The sequence below is a fragment of the Crassostrea angulata genome, chromosome 8 (assembly GCF_025612915.1).
Source record: "Crassostrea angulata isolate pt1a10 chromosome 8, ASM2561291v2, whole genome shotgun sequence".
NCBI classification, from domain to species: Eukaryota; Metazoa; Mollusca; class Bivalvia; order Ostreida; family Ostreidae; genus Magallana; species Magallana angulata.
The window spans coordinates 44,208,314-44,232,466 of NC_069118.1; the positions used below are offsets into that span (position 1 = coordinate 44,208,314).

The 24,153-nt window shown below is 32.9% G+C and overlaps 1 protein-coding gene across 1 annotated transcript; it reads right to left on the bottom strand.

Annotated features, from left to right (window-relative positions):
- Positions 1-412: 412 nt before the first annotated feature.
- On the bottom strand, positions 413-22,675 carry LOC128158186 (atrial natriuretic peptide receptor 1-like). The gene is made up of 21 exons (XM_052820939.1): positions 22,109-22,675; positions 16,122-16,331; positions 15,490-15,645; positions 13,846-14,003; positions 13,515-13,650; positions 13,261-13,367; positions 12,467-12,602; positions 11,175-11,265; positions 10,168-10,285; positions 7,468-7,632; positions 6,872-6,976; positions 6,509-6,580; positions 6,199-6,367; positions 5,776-5,922; positions 5,429-5,594; positions 4,998-5,144; positions 3,971-4,163; positions 1,928-2,102; positions 1,501-1,599; positions 949-1,040; positions 413-691 (listed from the first exon to the last, which is right to left on the bottom strand). Exons 1-21 carry the CDS (start codon positions 22,563-22,565, stop codon positions 596-598), a joined length of 3,195 nt encoding a protein of 1,064 aa, XP_052676899.1. The 5' UTR covers positions 22,566-22,675; the 3' UTR covers positions 413-595.
- Between the last annotated feature and the right edge of the window lie 1,478 nt (positions 22,676-24,153).

Genomic DNA, 24,153 nt, shown 5'->3' on the forward strand with positions numbered 1-24,153 from the left:
TCAAACGATTTTTAAACCTTTTTGTGAATTGCTTTCAAATTCATCAATTTAATTTTCCTTTTCTTTTCTTCGTAGAAATTATATGAAATTTGGCCTTCTTTTATATCTTGAAATAATATTTATATATTTTAAGCGTAATACAGGTTGATGCCACTATAAGATCTAGATGTACATGTAGATGCCGGTCTTGTTACCCAGGAGAGAACCATGGTTTTGGACTTTTAAGTCATATATATTTTATAATTCATCCTTCCTTATGCCTTTTTGTTAACTTTTTTTAAATGAAACTTCAAATGAATTTATTTGAATTTATCGTTAAAAGTTTTTTTGCTAAAAAAAATCAACATTTTTTGGAAGCATTAATTTTTTTTTTTGGAGAAAGAAAATCATTTTAAACATGTCAATTTTATTACTATTTTTATTTCAAACATTAGTCAACATCATTTAAACAAGTTTATAAAATATTCCTTACGATCATAACAAGTAAAATATTTTCACTAGAAGGACTAAATAAATGAATAGAACAGAAACACATGTCTCTCTCATTAACATATCGAAAACCAATTTTTAAAAAGTCCTGCAAATTTAAAATTTACTAGTCAATGTAATGGTTTTCTAAGTTGTTGAGTGTTGTCTTCAAATCATTCTCTGATTTACTTTCTAACCAAAACGTTTTCATCACTCCTTTTCCCTACAAACATAAACAAACAAATACACACACTGATTTCCGCGATTGCAGCAATAATCGAAGAGAGATGCATATTTTGAGATAAAATGCAGCTATGAGTTTTCATAATAAATAAAAAAGATCAAATTACACACTTTGTGATAAAACGCAGTGATGAGTTTTCAAAATAAATAAAGTTGCCCAATTACAACTGCTCGGTCAATTTTGTATCATAAGTAATCGGTGCGTTGATAGGAATCTGTAGTTGCACATACACTCACCTTTACATCTGTTTCCCCTCTCTCTGTAATGGTGTAATCATGAAATGTTTCAAGAATACTTTTGGTTGACTCAGAAATATGAATCTTCATCCCTGTAAAATGTCCATGAAATTTTGTTATAAAAGTATACATTATTCTGATTTAAATCTTTTAATTGCCGCAAAATTGTACTTAAAATTACTAGTAAACAACCAGTAATATAAAAATAAAATTGTTATATGATGTAGAAATATTTATTTTTTATCTTATATGTTTTGGTTGAAAATATTTCAATAGACATACTGAAAATGCTGGTGACAAAGTACAAAATCGTTTTTTTCTTTGACATTATGATTGACATCTAAAATATTGAAGCTAATTCTCGGAGTATGTCGAAAATCAAATAAAAAATGATGAACTACTGGTAAACATTGAGTAAGTTACTAGAACAGTTTACAGGTTTTCGTTCAGATACTGTTTCGTAAAGACACTGTCATTATTCCATCGTGTTTTAAGAAATATATTAGAGAGAGAGAGAGAGAGAGAGAGAGAGAGAGAGAGAGAAGCGCATGCCTTCTCCCGTGGACTCCATCCTAGAGGCCGTGTTGACGGTGTCCCCAAACAGACAGTACCGAGGCATTGTCAGCCCCACAACCCCGGCGACCACCATACCTAGGGGTTGATCAAAACAACAAGGATCTCAAATCTAACTCAATACAGAATAGAAATAAACAAGAAACCGTATTATCATCGATTTTTGGATTTAAAAAAAACCTCTAAGTGTATTGTGCAAAAATTAAAAAAAAAAACTGACAAAAGTGTGCATTACAGTTCAGGTATTGTAAAATATTTAACTTCTTTTTGTTAACACTGAAAATTACTCATTAATATTTGGCAGATTATAATTCATCGTTAATTGGAATACGTAGGTGTTAAATATCCATACATCAAATCCCGCGGAAAAAATAAGTTGAAGGTATACTTATAATCTTTTGCTTACCTGAGTGTGCGCCTATTCGTATTTTAAGTTGCTCGTTCGGTAGATGGCCAATTTGAAAAGATCGAACGCTTTCTCTGATGGTCAATGAGAGATCGGCGATTTCCTTGGCGTGAAGAGACCCTATCCTCTCTGGCAGGCCGGCTACAACCATATAGGCATCGCCGATAGTCTCTACCTAGTGTAAATATCCATCTTATTGTTAAAAAATATAACCACCTGTGTTTGCTGTTGCACCATATAATTTGATTCTACTGAATATCTAACAAAAGGCCCATCGGCCACATCGCTCACATGAAAAACTAGTTCCTTATTACATTCTATTCTAAGCATATTCTATTTCTATTTTAAACTTGGAAACTCTTTGTGGGGCCCCATGGCCAGTATTGGACTGTGTTTTATGGTTGGCTTTAACAATTTAGAATCTACACTTTCTTAGGATGCTTGCATACTAATCTCACAAACTGTGGCTTTTTAGTTCACGAAAAGAAAAGTTTTTAACATTTTCCATAATACATATTTCTATGTTAAACTCTTAGGGCACCAGTATTAGTACGATGGTCACACCTTGACTGTTTTAGAATCTACATCATTTAAGGAGGTTTGCATAGTATTCACACAAACTGAAACTGAAAAGAAAATTTTTAAACAATTTAACTACACAATTCTATGTTAAACTTTGAACCCTGCCTGTGGCTCCAGTTTTAGTCCGAGGGTCATAATTTTTACAAATTAAAATCTTCACTATATATACAAGCATTTATGTGAATATTGGCAGTTCTGGTGCAGCGATTCTTGAGAAAAAGATTTTTAAAACATTTTCCCTACGTATTGCTATTTTAAAATTTGAATCCCGCATTGGGTTCCAGTTTTGGTCCAAGGGTTACGATTTTTTACAATTTAGAGTCTTCTATATAAACAAGCTTTGCTGTAAATATTGGGATGTTCTTGTGCAGTGAACCCCGCCTTTGGCCCCAGTTTGGCTCTGAGGGTCACGAATTTTACAATTTAGAATCCTTACTCTATATACAAGCTTTTGTGTAAATATTGGCATTTCTGGTGCAGTGGCTCTTGAAGGGAAAATTTGTAAACATTTTTCCTACATTTATCTATATACAAATTTTAATAATTAGAATTATATAGTACACAACCATAAACCACGGCAGGAAGACACACTGGAAACAACATAATTTTAATCCAACGGATCAACAACGAAATCAAGCGTCTTATAGTCAGCGCTTTTAATATTCCTCTCTCACCAAAGACAGCAGTGTCAGAGGATTCGTCCAGGAATGGATCACAATATCCAGCTAACATAAAATGATTGATCACAACGATCAAATAGTAAACCAAACACGTCGTCTAAACTCCAGCTTGATGTAATCAAGAGTTTCTAATTTGTTACTTGGTTTTAATGAAAAGAACAAAATACACTACCTTGACAAAGTCCAACTTACAATCATCGATGAGGGATACCAATACAAAGAAATTTAGGTTCTTACTGTTCCACAGATTGCTTTCCTCCCTTAAACCCGCTAATATAAGCATAAATCAGACTACTCACTAATGCATTGTTTGAAACTCGCTAATGCTAATCAAAGTGATCAACTCTCTGATTTCAAACTCCTGACTGTAACAAATTACTATTTGAAGAATCGGAGATTCACCATAAATCATATAACATTTGTATTGGACCAACCGCTTTCTATTTGAAATATTATTTCTACCAAATTAAGATTTTTGATACCTTCACCGACAGAACGCCAGAACAACCATCACAGTTATAAACTACATAATGTGTCAACATGATTGAGGGAATATCAACCGAACTCAGTTCTTTGAAATAGAAAATCTATAAAACAAAGTGAACGAGGAGGCAGACAACATTTTGATTATTTCATCTTAAAAAGTGCAAAATAATAGATAGATAGATAGATAGATAGATAGATAGATAGATAGATAGATAGATAGATAGATAGATAGATAGAAAGATAGATAGATAGATAGATAGATTTAATGTTAGTAATTTCACCTAGATAGATGTACCTTGTAAACACGCCTTCCATTGATAATGGAATCAAAGCACGTGTAGAGGTCATTGAGAAGCGTCACCACCTGTAATGGCGAGCTCCGGGCAGCCAGCGCCGTGAACCCAACTATGTCACTAAAATATATAGTCACCTCCTCAAATGTTTCCGGGTCAACGGACTGACCTAGCTGTAGACTCTTTGCAACAGACCTGAGAAACAAAAACCGATCACTCAATCAACCATTCTGTTTACCAACTTATCCACCCATTTACTCATCCGTCCACTCATCCATCTATCCATCCATCCATTTATTTTTACACATCCAATTATTTATACATCTTTTTATCGTTCCAAAAGCTGACATAACTTCATCGAAGTATTTGGTTGCCACATCATTTTCGTTTGTTTCTCAACTGCTAATTGGGTATTTTTACGTTATGGTCGGTTGCTCTCCTGTCGATGCATTCGAGTTGATCAGATTTCTATTTGCATGAACTTTACTTTGTAGCAATACATGTGATATATGTATGTTCGAAAAAAAACTAAAAGAAACTACAATCAATAAAAAGTTAATTAAGGTACTTTTAAACAATTGCCAAGGTATCCAAATTATTTTGCATATATAGTGCTGTCTAGCTGCACCTTAACATCGAACACATGTGTCTTATACTGAGTGTCAATTCTGCTTGACTTTTGTAACCTACATCATCTTAATAATATTATTTTGCAATTTTATGCGTTTACTGTATATTGTTTACACCAAGCAAAACCGAGAATAGCTTGCTATCATATGTCCAACCTTTGATGTAAAGCAAGGTCTTTTTGCATGAAGGAAATAAAAATAACCTGAGTTAAATGAAATTACCATCACTTTCTTACAAATGATTGATTTATGAACGAATGTTAAAAAAATCATAAACTAAAGAATAAATCCCAACAGCCTGTGAGCACTTATCACTTTTAAACTGATATTTCCTCTAAATATTGAATTAAACAGTTTATTACAGAAAGTTTGATCAATCAAAATCTAAAAAAGTGCTTACATTGGAAGCATCCGGTTAAGGAGGTTTTCCGCTTTCTTTTTCTCCTCCACGTACGCCTTGGTTCTCTCCTCCACTAGGCCTTCCAGGTTGTTAGCGTACTGCTCCATCCGCCGAATCAAATTGTCCATAATGTTGTTACTACGACCCCTGGCGTGAAAGGGAAAGAACGTTTTTACTTTCAGACTTTTTCAGATCTGCGTTTAACTTGTAAACATGATTATCATATATTGGGCCATTAATTGTCATGTAGTAAAGAAAAATAAAATAAAACAATCTTTGAAATTTGAACACTTTTCTGTATGTTTAATATATAAAGCTCTTCATCGAATGGAGGTAAATATAACCTAAAAATGACCACGGCCATTAAGCCCTCTTAATAAGAACTCGCCTGCCTTCTGAAAAACTGCTATACCTTACATTTACCAGGATACCTGAAAATTGTTTTGAATCTTTTGACAATGACGTCAAATGCGGGTCTGTTGTCTGGGTTTTCCGACCAGCATTCCGTCATCAACAAATTGAGGCTTTCCGAGTAGTTATCGTTGATTTCCGGTCTAAATGGCGGTCTCTCGCCACTTTTTACCTTGTGAACTACGTCTAGAATTAAATGATACAGGTCATGATACCATACCTTCAATTCAGATATGCTTAAAATAATATCAAATCAGTTATAATCAACCCATAATCAATACACTGTAAAAAGAATTCTTCACTTATTTCTTGTTATTATGTCTTTATATGGTGTTTTTTCTTTAGGTCTTAATATTATATTTCTTACCAAATGCCACCATGTCGTAACTGTCAAAAGGGGCAGTCCTGTCTGCGATCTCCTGTAAAATAATCCCAAAGCTGTAAATATCCCCTTTCTGGGTCCCTGGGTTCCACTCCTTCATGCGCAGTAATTCGGGGGCCCTCCACAGGAGCTCTGCCAAAGCCGAAAGTTACTTACGATATAAATAATTCGATGTGCAATGTTTTTTTTTTAAAATCTTGTTATCGGTATTTCTTTCCAAGCATGGATAGCTCAAAGCATAGGTAGAATAACAAAACTAAACTGCAATAAAAAGAACTTTAGACTCTGAAACTATATTCATGTATACTTTTGTGATGTTTATAAATTGTTTTCCCTGGAAAGGGACATAACTTTTGAAAAGATTGGTTTACATGTGTGCATGTAACTATAGAACAGTAGTGTCCTTACTGTTATAATTCATCACTTCTTTCTTTGACTTTTTCTTCTCTTCCACCTCATAAAAACATTTTGGGCCGTAGCATCGCAACTTCAGCAAAAACCTGCCATCAACTACACAAGCAGAACTGCTCAGTCGACCATGAACTTTGACGTCACTTCCGTGCAAAAATTGCATCCCCTTAAATGAATATTTCGTTTGATAATAACCGGTAACCCTTTAATTGATTTATTTAATAAAGGTAATTTAAGACTTATCTTATCAAAAAATGAATAAAGTTTGTGTTGATTTTCGTAAATGAAAATTATGATTTCACCTTACCATGATAATATCCTGAATTAGGGAACACTTAAATGTCCAGTCCAGTTCAATGCTCTCGTTCTGTAGGATATCCTGTGTATAAAAACGAATACAAAGGTATCGTTGTCTCTTTGTACTTTTGTTTTTATTTCTCTCCCTAACTTGCAATTTTATTCATTCTAATTTTTAATACTTTAATACTAGTATATGGAACAAATATATGCAATTTATTTTGTTTTAAAGTTATGTCTGTCCGAAACACATGGAATAAAAACATTCAAATTTTAAATGTATCAAATCTCTCTCTCTCTCTCTCTCTCTCTCTCTCTCTCTCTCTCTCTCTCTCTCTCTCTCTCTCTCCTTGTGTTTGACATCTACTCTCACCTGTAGACTACCTTTAGGACAGTATTCCACCATTACTGATACCTTGCCGACATCTACACAAGCTCCGATAAACGCTGCGACGTTTTGATGACGTAATGAAAATAACTGCGATTTAATCAAAAATTTTAAATATGAAGTTAATAAAACTAATATTTATACAGAGCCTGCAATTTTTTGTTCATGTTTTTACCCTTAATACATTTGTAAAACAGATTTCCTAATTGCAAAAAAAAAACAACATAAAATAACCAAATATTGAAAGACTTTTAAGTAATGTATAATTACAGTTAAAGTTAGTTTTACTCTATGTTTAACCAATTTCAATATACTTTCCAGACAGTTCATGAATATCTTAGACCGTACAATGCTAGGTGGTGGCAAAACGATAGGATAACAAAAATATCTTTACATCAAATAAAATGAAATTTATCATATCAGTACTGGTGCATTAAATAATGAAAAATATATGACGGACGGCTATTTCTTTTTACTGGCCCTCGTATGTAGTTCATGTACATAAAATCAAAAGTTTCCAATTTGTAATACTTGTTAACCTTACTTTGTAAATGAAAAATGTGATAAATCATATAAAGGACCTGTTTCAACTCCAGCAAGTTTTTCTTATTGAGGTCAATGGAAGAGACCGAGAACTTCCGAATGGCAACAACAACTCCTCGGCAATAAGCGATGGTTCCGAACATCTGACGCCCAGTGTCACAAGTACGCGTAGATAACACATCAAGCTCTCTAACACTTTCGTTCTATGGGTTAATATGTAAGAGGAAAAATGACTTTTTTAAAAAACTTTTTTATTACAGATACAAAAGATTTATTACGTCTTTAAATCACGTTAATTTCTGAATACGCCTATAAAATTGTCAATTGTTATTTTTAATCTATAATTAAGGTGTTATTTTACTTTTTATGCTGTACAAAAAAAAATTGGGGAGAGACATTGTCACAAATCGATAAATTTATACAAAAAGCAAAGAAATATGCAACTGGCAAATCTCTAAAAGCTGTCTAATAGACGATTTACACAAATTAATTTGCTTTGACATCCGATACACGATACGTTTGCATGGTTATTTTATATATATAAAAAACCTTAATATACAGTTTTAAACACAGAAAAATAATGTTTCATATGAAACAGTTTTTGCTGACGTATCTTATATCAGAGATGCAAAAAAAAAAAAACCTCGTTAATTATATGAGTAAAAAATAACACATTTTAAACCTGTACATTCTATTAACTGAACATCAGCATTCTCTATTCGATTTTTGGGAGTTGATTTAAATCAACTTTCCTATGCACTTACTCGGGCAAACCGAAAGTGAAACAGTGTTTGGACCTTAGCACAAATCAATACCGCTCACAACACTTAATTCTTCAAAATAATCGATAAATCTGATGCAATGTATTCTGAAGCATTGTTTTTCGAGAAAACTTTTTTATTAATACCTTGAAAATGTTAAGATTTTAAATGGTTCAAACAATTTAGATATTTTTTGAAGCCGTATGTATTTCTACGCTAGAGTTTAATGTAGTCTCGTTCAACCAGCCTGTCTCCGTTAAGGACGTTGGATCCTGCGATCAAAAGTCTTTAAGTTTTTTTCTAAAGTATTTTTTATCATCTACACACATATCTAAACCAAAATTCAAAATAAAATTTTAGGGTCTATATGCTCCTTTCTGTGCTATGGTGTATTTAATATGACCTTTCTGCACTGAACGTGCAAATTGCACATAAATCGCTTTTCCCTCTATATTTTTTTTATCGAAATGAACCATGGTATCAAATACAAATTTACATTATTTAGAATTAATAAAATTAAAATTATCATAATGAAAAAGATTGCAATTTCTTCACCTTATTGATATTTTGACCTTTTTGCACTGAAAAAATACTATTTTTATTCATAAACGATTCAACATGCAATTAAATAATTAAAAAGTCTCAAACTTTTTCTCAAATTATGACAGATTTGTCAAAAGAAACTTAAATATTCAGAAAATAAAACCAAAAGTATGTGTCTATGATGTAAATTTTGAGATATGGCATGAAATAAGCTAATTTAATGGGGAAATTGGAGTTGATTTTTTCTTTACTTTTATGAAATATCACTTAAACATGCCAATATATGTCGATAGAAATATTGAAATATTGTTGAGATATGTTTTTTGAAACAACACGAAGATATCCCAATGCAAAAACTATCTGAAAATTTGGTCTGCACGGAAAATAAGAAAGCTAAAATTACGGTACTCTAAAACAACCGAGTTATGAAAAATGTTCATTTTCTTCTTCAAAACCTTCCGCCACAAAATATAGTCCCTTACTAAGCTCTCTAAATATGGAATTTTTCCTTCTCTTTTTCATTCAATATAGTTTGTTTGTCATTGTAAAAAAAGAAATTTACAAGTAGAATTCATATATGACACAGAATATAAGACTAGAGGTGACCCAAAATGGCTACCCAAAATCAGAGGATCGAACCTCTTTAATATCCGATAAAACATAGAGTCTCTCTTGCTTGTCGGAGGTAAACGGAGACAGCCGAGCGTTTGGTGGAAAAATATTGCCTGGGTCCATACAATTTCTCAGAATTATTTCGATTACTGATAATACTGGACATGCAAAATCATATATCGTTGATTTTAAAATAAATGATAATCGATAAAATCAACTCCCGTCAGTACATTTAAAATCAAAGTATTGAAAACACTGAGAAGCGATTGGCGACACTATTTTCAGCTTGCTGAAAATATTTGCATTAAAAATTCATTTTGGGCCACTGTAAATAGGTCAAAAAATGTTATATCATAAAAATGATATCAAACTGACTCAGCTTTCAATACTTTGATCATTATCATTGGTAGCGCTTAGATTAACTTTCTGGTTGCGTAGTTACTTGACAAGAAACGTGTAAAGCCAATCTCTACCAAGAGTTATCGTTCCTGCTTCGCTCCACTTATACCTCTGTTAACGTCTAAAAAGTAGTGCCACGAAAACATTGGTAATGGAGTATTACTCCGAGAAATAGTTCTTTGTTTGTTACCGTGATTTAACAATAAAAAATCTTTTTATTTCAATATTTTAAGCGAGGCTTTAACATCGAAATGTAGACTGAATACATATAAAACTATAATTTATAATAATTATCATGATTGAGAATGGGTTTTGCCAAGATTCGTGGTATTTAGACGTTAACAGAGGTGTTGTAGCGCAGCGTAATACGCCCTCTGGTGAGAGATTGGTGTAAAGCTTGAGCTAAACGATTAAAATACATACGTTTGAAAACAAATTGCTGGATTTGAAACTTCCGAATATTCCTGCCGACCCGGAAAGTGTGAATTGCACGTGTTCCCAATTAATTTTCCACTTCATCTCGTATAGTGCGTGATTCTTTCTGTGTTAAAAAAAACTTTCCATGAAGCTAAGTTACTAAAGTGAAACAAGGCTTTTTTAATATTTATACATATGAATGTCCAATGATGACACGAAAATATACGAATAATGTATTTTGCTGTTTTTGATTTTAACGTTTTAAACATACATGATAATCCAGGTGTCAGATTAAATGAACCAGTTACTAAACACAGAAATAGATATAAAAAATGTGTACACTATTATTTTCGGTGACATTATCAAATGACTCAGGTTTTGGGTTCAATTTGCAAGATTTCGCGATACATAGTATCGGGTAATTTTAAATGTTTAATAGAAACTGACAAAAAAGTGGTATAACTGCGTGAAATAGCTGCGTTAATGCGTAAAATAAATAAAGTAAATGATGCAAATACAAAATTTAACAGATTGTAGTCTATATAAGAAAAGAGTAACAAATTAGTTTAGACGAGAAGTGTCAAGTCTTTAGTACATTTATGCACAAAAATATGATTTAAAGAATAAAAACTGTTTCAAGATTTTGAGCGTAAAAAAAAATAAAAGCAAAGGAGTCTAGATAATCAACATATCATCCTTGAATTCTTAATTGTAATATCTTAGTCATAAACTATTAATTGGTAAATTTAATCTAAACATTTTAACTTTGAAATTTAAGTCTGGATATTTTTCTTTGTCTTTGAACAGAGCCATTTATTTCAAGGAGATAAATATAGTTTTAAAATGGCCACGTTACCATCGTACCTTCCTAATTTAGATTTATTTCAGATTAAAAGTTTTATTGGACTGTTTCAACGTTTTTGAAAAAAATATGCATGCATGTATATATATGGGCATGAATGATTATAATTAAACATAAAAAATGAATTGTTGATAAAAAAAAAAAGACAAACCTGTGGAAATAATAACCGATAATGAAAACAATGCAGATGGCGATGACAAGGATCAGAAAGCAGACAATAATGACCAAAGTCGTCTGGTCCACTGAAATACAAATTTGTCATAAAACGATTTACACAAAACTAATTGTTACACTTTAATATCAATAAGTTTTGCACATTCAAGTAAGTGTATATATATCTGGAAAAAAAATGCATGACCAGCTCATCGAACTCAAAATCACTGTATCATTAGTTCCACAACAGTTTAGTAACTGGAATAAAATGGCTACCAATTGTGCCTCATTGTTAGCAGACCTTTTTTGTATTCTTATGAATACAGACGAATCAGAATTTATTCAAAAACTTGTACGTGAAAAAATAAATCACTCGTTGTGGCCTTCAACTCAACATTCAGGTATATCGACGACGTATTATCAATTAACAATTGTTATTTCCATTCTTATGTCCCAGTGAATAAAAGATACCACAGAGTCTGTGTCATCTGTTTCATATTTGGGTATTTCACTGGAAATGGATATTGATGGTAACCTAATAACAAAACTTTATGATAAACGCGATGACTTCAATTTTTTCCATAGTCAACTTTCCTTACTTATGTAGCAATATACCTTCATCGCCAGCGTATGGTGTTTTTGTCTCTCAGTTAATTCGATACGCAAGGGCATTGTTTTCTTTTCGATTACGACAAAGAGCACACGGCGAGTGTGACTGTTCAGCAGAGGGTGCTCACTCCTCCTAGGCACCTCATTCTACCTCTCTATTTTTAAGGTCAGTGTGGCTGTGCTTGTAATTTGTATTTCGTTTTGTGGATTTTTGAGATGGTTGCCGGTTTGTTATTGTCATTTTTTTCATTCATTGACGTTTTATAAATGCGTTGAAATAGTGATTAAAATTACATATTCATTTGTTTACTAGTATCGATTATTTAATATTAGAATAATCAATTAACCAACCAATAAATCAAAAAGGCAGTAAATCTATAGATTTATCTTTACCTCAATTCATATCACCTGACAGCCACCCGTCACATTTTTGCGAGGTGCGTTTTAAGCTTAAATATTATTTTTCAAAATCACGTGTTTAAGCTACAAGTTTAACGACTAATTATCAATTACTAGTGCAATACTATTCAATTTGGACCCGATGTTGTAGATTTCTTTTGACTGTGTGTTTACATACACGACATTGTATACGTTCTCTTAATTTCAGAGGATTGTAAATAAAAGTCTGTAAAGAGATTAATTGAAAAAAAGACTAAGGTTTATTTAAATGTCTGCACTAACCATTCCTATTCCTAAGGCACAGTTCTCCGGTAAATCCACAATCTGGCACATCCACGGGAATTCCTTTGATCCACTTGATTTCCACTCCAGGTACAGGACTATAGAGAAGAGTGGATCCGAAAAACTTGCCCACCACCTGCATATAATCAACGCTTGAAATATTAATCCTAGTATCATAGGATGTTCTATATTTTAGTCATTAAATTGTATGACATATTCTGCGAGTTTACGATACGAATTTAAACATTTTTTTTTTAAATACGTCACTTTACAGGCTGTTGTCCAACAGATTTTTTTGTTTTCTTTAACTCTTCGTTAATTTTCCACTTCTTTCCTTGTCTGTTAAAGCAAAATTCATTTTTTCATATAATGTCCGTTTTCAGTCGATTTTTATTGTCCGACAATTTTCATTTTTGTCGAACCTTGTCCATTCTTCGACAAATGTTGTTGCCTAACAACAATTTTTTTCACATAATACCCAACTTTTGATTGTGCTAATTGTCCGATAATTTTCATTTTCAACCAACTCCGTGAACTGACGCTGTCTGCTTTACGACAACAACCCTTGACTGGCGATCGAATTCCGTTTTGCAACATTGTCCGATTTTGAATATATCCACTGCCCAACTATGTCTGTTGTCTAACAGTAAAGAAAACCATTTACCCGACAGTAAGGCATGCATAAGCCAAGGTTTTCATCAATGCCTGCTGTTAAACATTGTTTGTTGTTCGACTAAGTTCAATGTCCGATAATGTCCGTTGTCTAAAAGTAAAACGTGCATAAGTCACCGTACCTCAAATGCCGGGGGGTCCGAGTCCCCGTCCCTCAAATCAAACACGTCAAAGTCGGCAATTCTGTCACCAAACTCATCAATAGCCACCACCTCATCCAGAGCCGGAACTACAATATAACGCCATTAGGGACAAATGTCATAAACCGGTCGTCGTAGAACTTTTAGTCTAATGTTGTAAATTTACTTATGGTGTGTGTTCAGAGAGAGAGAGAGAGAGAGAGAGAGAGAGAGAGAGAGAGAGAGAGAGAGAGAACCTTTATATGTGCTATTCCAAAGTTTTCTGGCAAGTGCAAACCCATTGTTGACATCTCCACCTTCTTGTATCGTTTTGTTATAAGCGGCAGCAAGATAAATGACACTCGCATAGAACGCTCGAATGAAGTAATTATCCTGTAATTTGAACAATGCACTTGGTAAATATGGTTGAGTCATTTTCAAATGATATCAGACACTAAGATTATTCTCTTTCTCTTTATCTCTTGTTTACACACACACACATATACAATAAATAAACAGCTCTCTAAATCTCAAATCATAGCTATTATAAATAATACAGGTTTCTAAAGAAGAAGAAAACCTCCTCACTGTTTCGCTCTCTTCCAGATTATAGCCATAGTCTGCTAAAGCTCTGACTTTCACCTCTGACTTGAACTTGTCGTAAAGGTCACCAGTCTGCCGCATCAGTGAGAGCACGAGCACGGATTCATACGCCCTTTTCACATATTTATTCTTGTAGGAATCTTCTGTAATGGCCATTGTCAAAAAACAAGATTTAAAAATTGTAGGAATCTTCTGCAATTACTGTAATACACAGCAAATCAAATCATATGTAAAATCGAACTCTTAACTTATCATGACTTTCATTTAACTACGAATCATTGACATTGATATGTTTTTTGTCTTTTTGTGATCAGTTGGGGCTGCTCACAGTTGTGTCCATGAAAAAAAACACTTATGAGGTTCTCTCTGTCCATATGAGGCATCTGGCAAATTTGGGTATTTGTGTACGCATTGCGCCTTGCACTACTTCATTAACTATGCAGCGATAGCTTCATGTAGATCTTTAATTGCATGAAAATTACTAACAAAAAAGGATATTATGATTTGTTTGTTTTGATTTTAAAGCATCTACACACTAACATGATGATAAAAAATAATGCTTTTCTTTTCTTGCGTAAGAATATCAACCGGAAGTACAATTAGCCTACTTAATTAGAGTAAAGTTTATTTAAGTTTTGTTATTTTAGAAATCGACAAAACGTTGGGATATGCGATATTTATTATATCTATTTCATGTACCGTAATGTATAATGCATTACGTAAACAGATATTACATGCCGACCATTCCTTCAAAAGGAGTACTTGTGTAGGAATCTTTTATAGTGGTCATATTCATAATTCAAGATTTTCAAGTTTTTGATGATGACAAATGAAATTATGATCACACTTTCAGCCAACTATATAAAAGTAGACTTAAAAAATCATTCGTCTGCGATACGTTTATATTACGTATCGCATAGGAGAGGTGGGTGCTCCCTCCTGTACATGTACAAAAATAATACTGGGCAAACCTTGTTGTTGGCCTTATGAAACCTCAACAAAAAAACACGCGTTGTGGTTTTCAGACATGTATGTACACAAATGCGCCAAAAGTATGTCAAATTGTTTTCCAAATATATATATATATTATTGAAAAAAAGACTTATTTCTAAAGGTTATCTGGTATCATTTTTTCAGATTTTATGAAATATGACTTTTATTTTTGACTCATTCCTATATCTGCCAAATTAAATAAAGGCTTAAAAGTATGTTATCGTATTTTGCTCCCTTTCACTAGGTTTCTTCTTGTTTGTTTTATTTCAAATTTTTATTACTAAAGTATTGAGCACTCAAGAATATTAAACAACACCTTGTACATACAAACAATACATTTTTCAACACTGCTTTAAATTTGATGATTTGGTGATAGAGAGGAAGTTATTTTTTACATGCATATTTGTTACAGATAGATGAAATCAATTTCAAACTGAAACATTAAAATTTTAATTAAACATCTTTAAAAACGATCAGAGATCGAAATTGATTCGAAATGCAAATAAATTTTGCATGCTTGTTAATTACATCACCAAAGTGTTTTGTCATTTAAAAAATCGTTCTCGATAGAGTGGATAATTTCGGAAATGTTTTATAAGTTGTTTCTTAGTCGGGTGATTGCTATAATATACTTACTGTAGGACTGGTCAGTAAACTTTGTGTAGTGACCCCAGTGTGCACTAGGAAAGAGTTCAATGGTTATAAATACATAATCGCCGTTCGCCATTTTCTGTCTGTATGCGTCATACATGACATCACGAAACTGGTGTGCTTGTGATAAGATGATGAAAACTACAAAAAAGATTGATAGATGCATGGTATGATTATTATTTATAACATAATCAATCATTACGTCAATTAGAAGGTCAATCATCAATAAATAGAATGGCTCAATCTCCTGACAAAGCAAATCTACATAAGCCGTTGATTAATTAGTTTCCCAACAACTGATTTAAAATTCTGAAAATTACATCTAGAACTACAGTATTATGTAATGCTATGTAATGATAGTAAGTATTTCCGGGTATAGATTTCTATGGATCGGTTATTATTTACGGACTTTGACGGAAGTGCCTTATTAATTTTACCTAAGGCGACAATAGGCATCTTCGTCACTAAATTTGGTTGATTTCCGTCCAATATTGCATGACGTCATTCTACTTTTTACATCAGCTTTTAGTTTTAAAATAACAACGTATCTTTTTACCAAATTTAAATCAAATCTTTATTTTAAAAAAGATATATATTGATATAAATGGTTGACAAACCTCTTGCGAATTTGGATGCTTCGGACAAAATGCTAGAAAAGTCCACGGTAGATTTTGAAAACGGTCGCTCGTAAGGTCTGTTAAGGGTGTCATCCTGTCTAAAATCCATCGCAAGGTTCTTCCCTACTCGCCGGAAGAAGACCTCGTCTTCATCATACAAAATGGCGGTATGTCTCCATCCGTACTTAAGCAGTATTTGCTTCATCGACACTATTCAATCGAAACAAAACAAATTATGTTAATAGTTTTCTTTTTTAACTATATGTATCAAAGATAAATTTGACAGACTTGCTGTTTTAAGACTGATTGAAGTTGGTGGTTTTCATGCTTATCATTTAATTGGCCCATCTTGACTGATTTAGTTTTGTAACAATTCATACGCAAAATTGCTTAACTTTATCTTTCAAAAACCCTTCAAGTTGATCTAATTAATGCTTACTCAATTTCGTACTCCTTAAAATACCTAATATATAGTATTGAGTGAAAAAAAATTACGTAAAATTAAACCCCAATTAACCAGAAAAATTAAAACATCAGTTTCATCGTTTGGATTCCAAAACTACATTCCACACAGATGAAAACATCACTGTTCATGTATAAGATTCCTTGAAAGTTATTGGTATCTGTTATTTGTATAACCTTAAAGCTATCAAACTCGTTTATATAAATGATAGTTATCCCCTCCAGATTGATATTTAATTATATTGTACAGTCTCCCCGACGCGAATTGTTTGTACATGTTGTATGTACGAAATTCTATCTCTGCCTATTTTCTTAATCCATATACATGTGTTGTATGTCGAGTAAAAATAAATAAATTTGAAATCAGATTTGGAAGTGTGATGGGAGCGAGACTGTCAATTAAGTATAATTCAGATGTAAATAGAAACAGCATTGTTCAGATATCAACTATACCATACTTAATTTCATTACGTCATCACTTTGGTTCTTCATTTTCTGCGATCGATAACAAGGCCGCCACTGGTAAAACCTTGATTCCACAATAACAAAATTATTTTCGGAGTTTTTAACAAACATAGCGTAAACATTTCATTAAGTGTGGTAGTTTGAGATATAAACACAGTCACGTTCCCATGTAAACTTATCAATTACTCTGGAGGTCAATGTTTTCATACAGAACGAATTTCTATGGACATGCAAGATAGCTATTGCAATTTTTAGACTATAAGTTTGTGTTCATTTCTTTCAGAAAAAGAGATCTACATAAAAATATAAAAGTTTCAAAGGTAAAAAACAGATGGATTTTTTTAATTTTCTAAATTATTGTTTATAGTTAACATTTCCTAAAAATTTGATATAGATCTGATGGTTTAATTATTGACCATCCAGCCTCCCTAATTCATTTGCCAAGGCGTTCTTTGACGTCAGTCATGCAATAATTATACAATTACCTCGGAGTCCCTGATCAAGCAGCGTGAGGAAAATATGTGAATGGATATCACTCTTTTATATATCACTCTTTTATGACGTATAAAAAGTCATTATCTTGTTAATATGATATAAACATTACTTTGTCATTAATTCTTTTGGTGAAATGTTGCAATATGTGACAATCAATTATATAAATCAGGTTACACGGTGTCGGATAGTGCTATGGACAACATGTACAACAATAGCGTGATGAATGAAGGACAGGTTCCTTCGAAGAAAAGCCTTTTATTCGTTTTCCAAGCAAACTCACACATTGTTTTTATTCTCCGTGTAATGAGCAGATATATTATATAACACAGTACTGTTTCCTATCTATCTACATACACGTTAAATACAGTGGAACTTTATATTCATTATCACGCAGGAACACCATTCTTCGTTTCTTGTTCTATTTTTAGTTTGTTTGGTTGTGAACCATAGGTCCTAGACTTATTTCAATGCCATTCAGTTTTAGGACTTTGCAAATTTCAGAAGAACACTTTCAAAATGTTGCTATAATGTCTATGTATTAAATAATGTTCTCATGAAATTGTGCTGAAGCCCAAATTTCTTTATCATTCTATGATCAAAAAGTGAATTTAGTTTAGCTACATCACACATAGTTCAAAAATAGATTTTTTTTTTTAGATGTTTATGTACATGCATCATATTAACATTTTTACATTCAATGTATATTTGCACTTAATCTGTTGGTAATCTGTGACTTAAATGTTATTAATAAATAACACAACATCAAACCTTATTACGGATAATGAGCAAAAGTAAATGTCATTGCGCGATTTGTATATAATTACACTAAATGTTTAGCCGCAGATACGCACTTAATTGCACGCTTTATGGCTGTTCCATCTTTCATTCATAACAATTACAAATAAAGTAAACCTGATGGCATTAAAGTGATAGGAATCAAAAAGATGTTTTATACAAATACATGTATGTATCTAAAACAATAAAATGCAATGTAATGCACACGAATAATGAAGCGGACGCATGCGCGGATCTAGAGGGGGGTGGGGGTCGGGGGGGTCCCGACCCCCCCCCCCTGGAAAATGAAAATTTATTAAATTTACATAGTAAAATTATCGCGAAAATATGCCTCGGACCCCCCTGGCAAACACAATTATCCTTCGGACCCCCCCTGGAAAAATTTTCTGGATCCGCGCATGGGACGGCTACAGATACATGTACTGTGAATCACAAGAGGCACATGGGCCTTTACAGTCACCTGGAAATAATGAACATTGGAATTGACAGAATGGCGGTTTCAAAATTAAATGATTATGCAAAACATACTTAATTAAAAGTAAAATACATATTGTTAGAATCATCGCTTTTTACTAGTAAAACTCCATCTATATTTCAAAAATGACCAACGGCCGATGGATTTTTAGACAAATATGGTATATTTTGGGCGAATGTCAGCATTTCGTCAGCCCTTGCCTTGACCAATATCGACCTGTTTTTTTGTTGGCAGACCAATATTTTGTTTCTAGGGCCAAGTTAATATTTTTTCTGCGTCAATAGCCGATTTCTTTATTTAAACAGTCTGTCCTTCTTCGACCCTCAATTATCGTCCGACCATCGGCAAACAGTTTGTTATGTCTTTCGTCTGTCGGTCGACAATGAGGCATTTGAAAGTTTCTTAATTTAATGTCGGGATTGGCACCGATTGACGACTGAAAACCGACCGAAAGTCGACTAGTGTTTCGGGCAATTTTGACAAATCAGCTGATGGAAGATCGACCGTATATAGAATACGTTTAACAACTTTCGTTTATCGTCGTTAAGCGTCGGCCAGGCGGACGATGCCAATCATCATACTTTTTTAGTCAATAAATAAAAGAAATGCCTGCGTAGTATCAAGAAAATATTTAGCAATTTTTGAATTGTTTACGTAATTGGCCGACCGTAAAAATCAAACTGAGGCGCAACGTTTTATGATCGATCAACGATTCACCGTCTATTAAATATGCAAAATTTTGAAGTTATCGGTGTTACTAGAAATTAATGTGACTGCTCTGTGTCGTCCGATACATATGGATTTCTAGCACGTGTTCGACTTGAAAATGACAGGGAAAAAAACTTCAATTTTTGGGAAAAAAATTGCCTTTAAAATTGTATCGCTTGTTATAAAAACAAAAATGCAGAAAACTTAAATCCCTGCTGTGTTTGAACTTAGAACTTGCGGGTTAGTTGAGCAAAGCTTTACCCATTGCGCTACAAAGTTAGACATCAAGGAATGTATTTATTAATGCTACTTCAACATGTTGTCGTTTTTGTTCATTCTTTGCATCTATTGGCTGTTATAATTGTCACCTAGACGGGTGAAATTAATGTTCATAACACGGGCTAAAGGTTATTGTGCACTTAGTCTAATATAACCATTCGAAGGCTCTGTTTCGTGCAGTCATAGACATGCAAGTCCAACCCATCTGCCCATTGCTTCGTTTTGTTTGTAATATGGATATATGCATTGTCTAAAATTTGTAATTGTTTTTGTAGATTTGGAAGATGTGGGTTTGAAAAAGAGAAATTATTTTTATATTGAATGGTACGATTTTGTGCTTATTCATCAATATTTCATGTTTGTTTGAAAAAGAGAAATTATTGTTATATTGAATGGTACGATTTTGTGCTTATTCGTCAATATTTCATGTTTGTTTTAGGAAATGAAGAAAACATAATTAGCGTTATACATATGTAAACAGTTTCATAAAGGATTAAAATCGTTATGTTATAACGTCATTAAAAGTAGAAGTTAAGGGATGTCGAGGATACTTAAATTTACGATCTAAAGCCATGCAATAAATTCCCCTTTAATATGTGAATATTGTGCAAATTATTGTCGATGAGAAAAAATAAAACCTCATTAAATTGTAATGTATTACGTGTGGAAAACGTGAATTGATTTTTCGTTGAAACTTACTTCCATTGCAAAATAAATTTCTTTTCGGTATTTATAAAACTTGTTTTTTTTAGGTTTGGTGATTGCTGCAATATTGATTGCTGATTGACCCCGGCACCTCTTGTTTATTTTTTAAGCAGTGTTTGTTTTCACTTATATAACTAATTCTATATCTTCGTCGTGCGAATTTTCTTTTTTTTTTTGCTGACTAAGGGATTAAACCACCGTTAGAATCCATTTTCATTTTCTTGATAGCTGTAATTGGGTTCTAGGGCTAACTAAACTACAACTTTTAGTTATTTTATTATTTGACAAGTTAGCTGTGACTGATTTATCTCAAACAATCCATTCACAAATTAAGTTTGCATAAAGCTAATTTTATTATTTTCAAGAAATAAAGTTTTGTGGACTTTCTATTTTGGAGAAAAACAATGTGCAAAGTAGACATGCATTGCAAAAGACATCTATAGTCTGTCTGAAGATATTTTTCTTACATTATTCTATATTGATAATACCTCTGGATTCAAACGATATTCATTCAATAGTATGAAAAAAATCCCACGATTTCTCCCCATCTTGCTTGTGATATTTCAATACACGACTTAAAATAAAAAGTCTACGGGGATTTTGCAATGCAAAAGAGTTGAAAGTATCCGGATGATAACATTGAAAAAATGTGCAAGACATTTCCAGATGACTTCCAAATGGAGAGATGATTACGACATTTCTCTTTATAAATCTCTGTAAGAAAATTGTTTTCGTTCCTGTGAATTTTTCTGAGTGAAAAAGTTAATGTGTCAATAAAGAGATATCTTGGATATTTTCCCTACTGACCTTTTTCAATTTCACTTCTTTCACAGGTATGTGTATTTTTAATGAAAAAAAGTGTACAAATGTGGTGCATACCCACATTGGGAAAGACTTTACCAATATTGACTGCCTTGTACAAAAGAATTTCTGGAACTAGTTTTATATTAAATAATCAAATAATTAAAATTTTGGTTACGAAAATTTTGATGTACCATTTTATGCAGTACAGGGTCCATGAGAAGTGCGTTGCATTGTGTGACATTACTTTTAGATCAACCCTGGTATAATTGATTAGTTTTAAATTTATTAACATGTCTGTTAGATACATTTGCCCTATAGGCATTGTTCAGAGAGTTTTGCATTAAATACGGATTGATGACCATGGCCATTGTTCTGACTAATCTTATCTCCTGGGAAATATATAATAGTATATATATATAATAGTCAAGGTATAAACATTCAAAATTTATTGTATTTCTTTTACATGAAATAAATGTAGAATGTGGCGAAAAACTGTTAAAATGTTGTTAACTACCGATCCTCCTTAATTAAGAGGGCTCGATAGCGATGGCCCTTTTTTTTTAGACTGTATTGATCTTCTTTTAAAGAAGAGCTCTGTATAAAGATATCGGAAAATAATCAAATTTAAAAGCTAACATTTATAGATTTTATATATAGTTTATAGCTTATACATGTAACAATCCATCTTTAATGATTAGTACAATGAAGTTTTACAAAAAAAAAAACCAACAATGATTAACATGATTCTAACACAACATAGAGACATTCAGTATCAAACATCGAAAAACACACTTCTTACCTGACATTTTATCAATGGAGTAAGACAAAATGGTCGTCGTCTCGTATCCTTTCTTTTCAATGGGTGATCGCTCTAGTAAGTCCCCCACCCCCGTAACCAGGGGGACCCCCATGTACTCAGCCAAGAGCCCGGCGGACGCCACACCCTGCGAGCAAGCGGGGCCCAAAAACACACTGACGTTTCTGTGGTAGAAAAGCTCCGCCATCTTGCCAACGCTCTCGGTCCATGCACCGTCGCAATCGGTGGAATAGTTGCTGAGAATCAGTTTAAAGGAAATGTTGAACACCTTCTCAGCATCTCTCTGGCCCATGTCAATGGCCGGCGCGATCCTCTGCATGTCAAAAGGTAGAAAGTTGTCCGTCATTAACAAGACACCAACGTCTGTCTGGAAACAAGTCGAAGGAACAACGAACGTCAAAAACAACCATAACAAATAGTTGACTTTAGAATCATCCATCTCTTTGTAAATACTCCAACAGAACTTTTTCTTCTTTATTTCAGGTATACTTTCTACATATTCTCTGCGCCTTCGTTTGTGCGGTCTACGACTGACAATTCATAACTTCGATGTATATATACCCTTAAATGTTTTTGCACACAAAAGAACTGCTGTAGAATGACTTTCAGCAGAACTTAAATAGAAAGAGAGATGCTGACAACTGATCATCACCAATAATCAGGCGGGTAAAGGTAAATACGCTTACCGGCTCTTTATATCCAGGAGGCTCTTTATATCTAGGAGGCTTAATAATCAAGATGATTTCCCTCGACATTATATATAACATCTCTAAATCAACTTTCTAATTTATTGCTTTCATTTGGGTGGGGTGAGATGGGGGTTGAAGGGGGTTAAACATTTTAATGTTGTGCATGCATTTTTTTCAAGATCACACTGTGCTACATTCCTTGATCATTTATATTATTACCGTCGTAAGCTCAGAATAAAGTCGATATTTGTTGAAAATGTCAAGATTTGTGGCAATTCAAATTTATGGTTGGAGTTGGTTGATATGTTATTACTAATACAGATACTCTTTCCTCTTAAATTCTTGAGAATATTTTCTTCTGATGATCAAAGTTCAGTATTCGCCAACTTTAAATTTAACAATGAATTTTACTAGACTGTCATTGATGTACATGATAATTACTGTAAATGTACAACATTGAGCCGTGTGTCTTATTTACCAACTTGTTGCAAACTCAATTTCCGCTAAATATCGTACACGCTTAACATAAGTTTACTGTAATCCATGGCCTACGGATTTCTGACGCAATTTTGTAAAGTGATTATTACAACATGCAAGATATAGAATCAGTTGACACGCAACATGTTTAAATAGTTATATAGTATCAATTTATGTTTATATATTTTATTATATTAAGATATATTTTAGTGTGTACAATATTTCTTATAAACGTTGAAACAATATTTTCGCATGCATCAAAAACATTTTTTGTTAACGTGTTGAATGGCACCATAATTTGTAATATGATGCAATTTAGCATACATAATGTTCCCAATGAAAGGAAATGGGTTTTCAATCTTAATTTACATGTTTATTTAGATCAATAACATTTTTCTTTTTTGGCATGTTCACTAATTTATATATAAATGATTAAGTGTGGGCTGCTTTTCTCCTAAACAAGCTCCAAAAATTAGACAACCAAATCAAACATATTTATGATACACTTCCATTTAATAAACAAAACAAATAGTGAGATGTAGCTTCATTACGGGTTTTATCAAAACATCAGGCCAAAAAAACTTAGACGAGCTCACAAGTGTTTCAGTCTCACTTTTCCAAAAGAACCCTATAGTAAAAAAGTGAGACTGAAATAAAAAAAAAGTGAGCTCGTCTAAGATTTATGCCCCCGGGTCAGGACTCCCTAATAAGAATTTTGAAATGAAAAAAATTAGGTGATCTGAAGTTTTACACAATGAAAAATTACATGCACGATCAATATCTGTTTAATCATATATGACTACCTTTGCGGAAAACAAATATGATTCTTCTATTCAGTGCAAAACCTCTATTTCTGTGATA